Source organism: Perkinsus marinus (assembly GCF_000006405.1).
Source record: "Perkinsus marinus ATCC 50983 genomic scaffold scf_1104296951634, whole genome shotgun sequence".
NCBI lineage: Eukaryota > Perkinsozoa > Perkinsida > Perkinsidae > Perkinsus > Perkinsus marinus.
Genome location: NW_003209197.1, coordinates 1 through 1066, shown reverse-complemented (window position 1 = coordinate 1066; position 1066 = coordinate 1). Strand labels below are relative to the sequence as shown.

At 46.2% G+C, this 1066-nt stretch overlaps 1 protein-coding gene across 1 annotated transcript; it reads left to right on the top strand.

Moving 5' to 3' along the window:
- Positions 1 to 97: 97 nt before the first annotated feature.
- Pmar_PMAR018961 (hypothetical protein) lies at positions 98 to 960 on the top strand (the record flags this gene model as incomplete). Its single annotated transcript, XM_002777481.1, has 1 exon — positions 98 to 960. A coding segment is annotated over one exon (863 nt), but the record flags the coding sequence as incomplete, so codon positions are not given.
- Positions 961 to 1066: the final 106 nt, after the last annotated feature.

Below are 1066 nucleotides of genomic sequence, written 5' to 3'. Positions count from 1 at the left end.
AAGGATCTCTTTCGGGAGTACTACAGCACCGAGCATGCTTGAGGCTTGCTCTTATGATATTACCGGTGAGATATCACAACTGGTAAGGTTGGTATCGATGAACTCTAAGGAATCAGTCAACGCGAACATTCTGAACGACGACTTGGTATATAAGATCCTCCTATTTCCTACGGAGGAAGGGGTTAACTATATAAAGGATGGACCCCCAATACCTAAGAAGGTGATGTTCGAGAAGTTCGTGGACGACTTGTTCTTTGGTGGAGATACAGCAGAAGAAGCACGGTCGAGTAAGGAGTTCGTAACTCACTTCTTTAAGGGACATGGGTTGATCACTGATCCACTTAAGGATCTTACAACCTGTCATGGAGGTCGAGAGGAACTGCATGATGACGGCCATCTACTCGGCTATACTTTAGCCCTTGATAAGGATCAACTTGTGTGTATGTTCTCTGGTTACATGCCCGCTGAGCAGTGTGACAAAAGAAGGGCTTGTGCTATACTTTCTTCGCTGTATGACCCTATGGGATTGTTATTGGAAGTGGACATGGCTGGAAGGTTAATATGGCGAGATATCTGTGCTACGTGTAAGGAATGGTCAAGTATCCTAACGGTGGAATTGATTGATCGGTTGAAGCTTTGGGTACGACAAGTTGAAGAAGTGGTCGCTAATACACGCACGCAACGGTTTGTTGAGCTCGCTGAGAAGGGTATTATTGTGTCCACGGATGCTTCCAATGATGCATGGGGTGTTGATATAAGGTGCACAGGTGACTACCTTCCGGTTAGAGTTATGGCAAGGGGAGGATTATTTCCGGGTACCCAAGCCACTTGGTCTATACCACGTAAGGAACTAGTCGGAGTGTACCATGGTTTGAAGATTGTGAAAGCAATCTCAAGTTACTTACCAGTGAAGACCTTCCTGCAGCCGTTACAAGCACCTCTACAAGATCTAACCCCACGGTATATGGCAAGACCCCTCGTGCTCCTCTGTGATAGTGAGATTACTATTTACAGATTACGTAAGGAGTCAAATGATAAGCGGCTTCCAGCTCCGGAACGCCGAAGG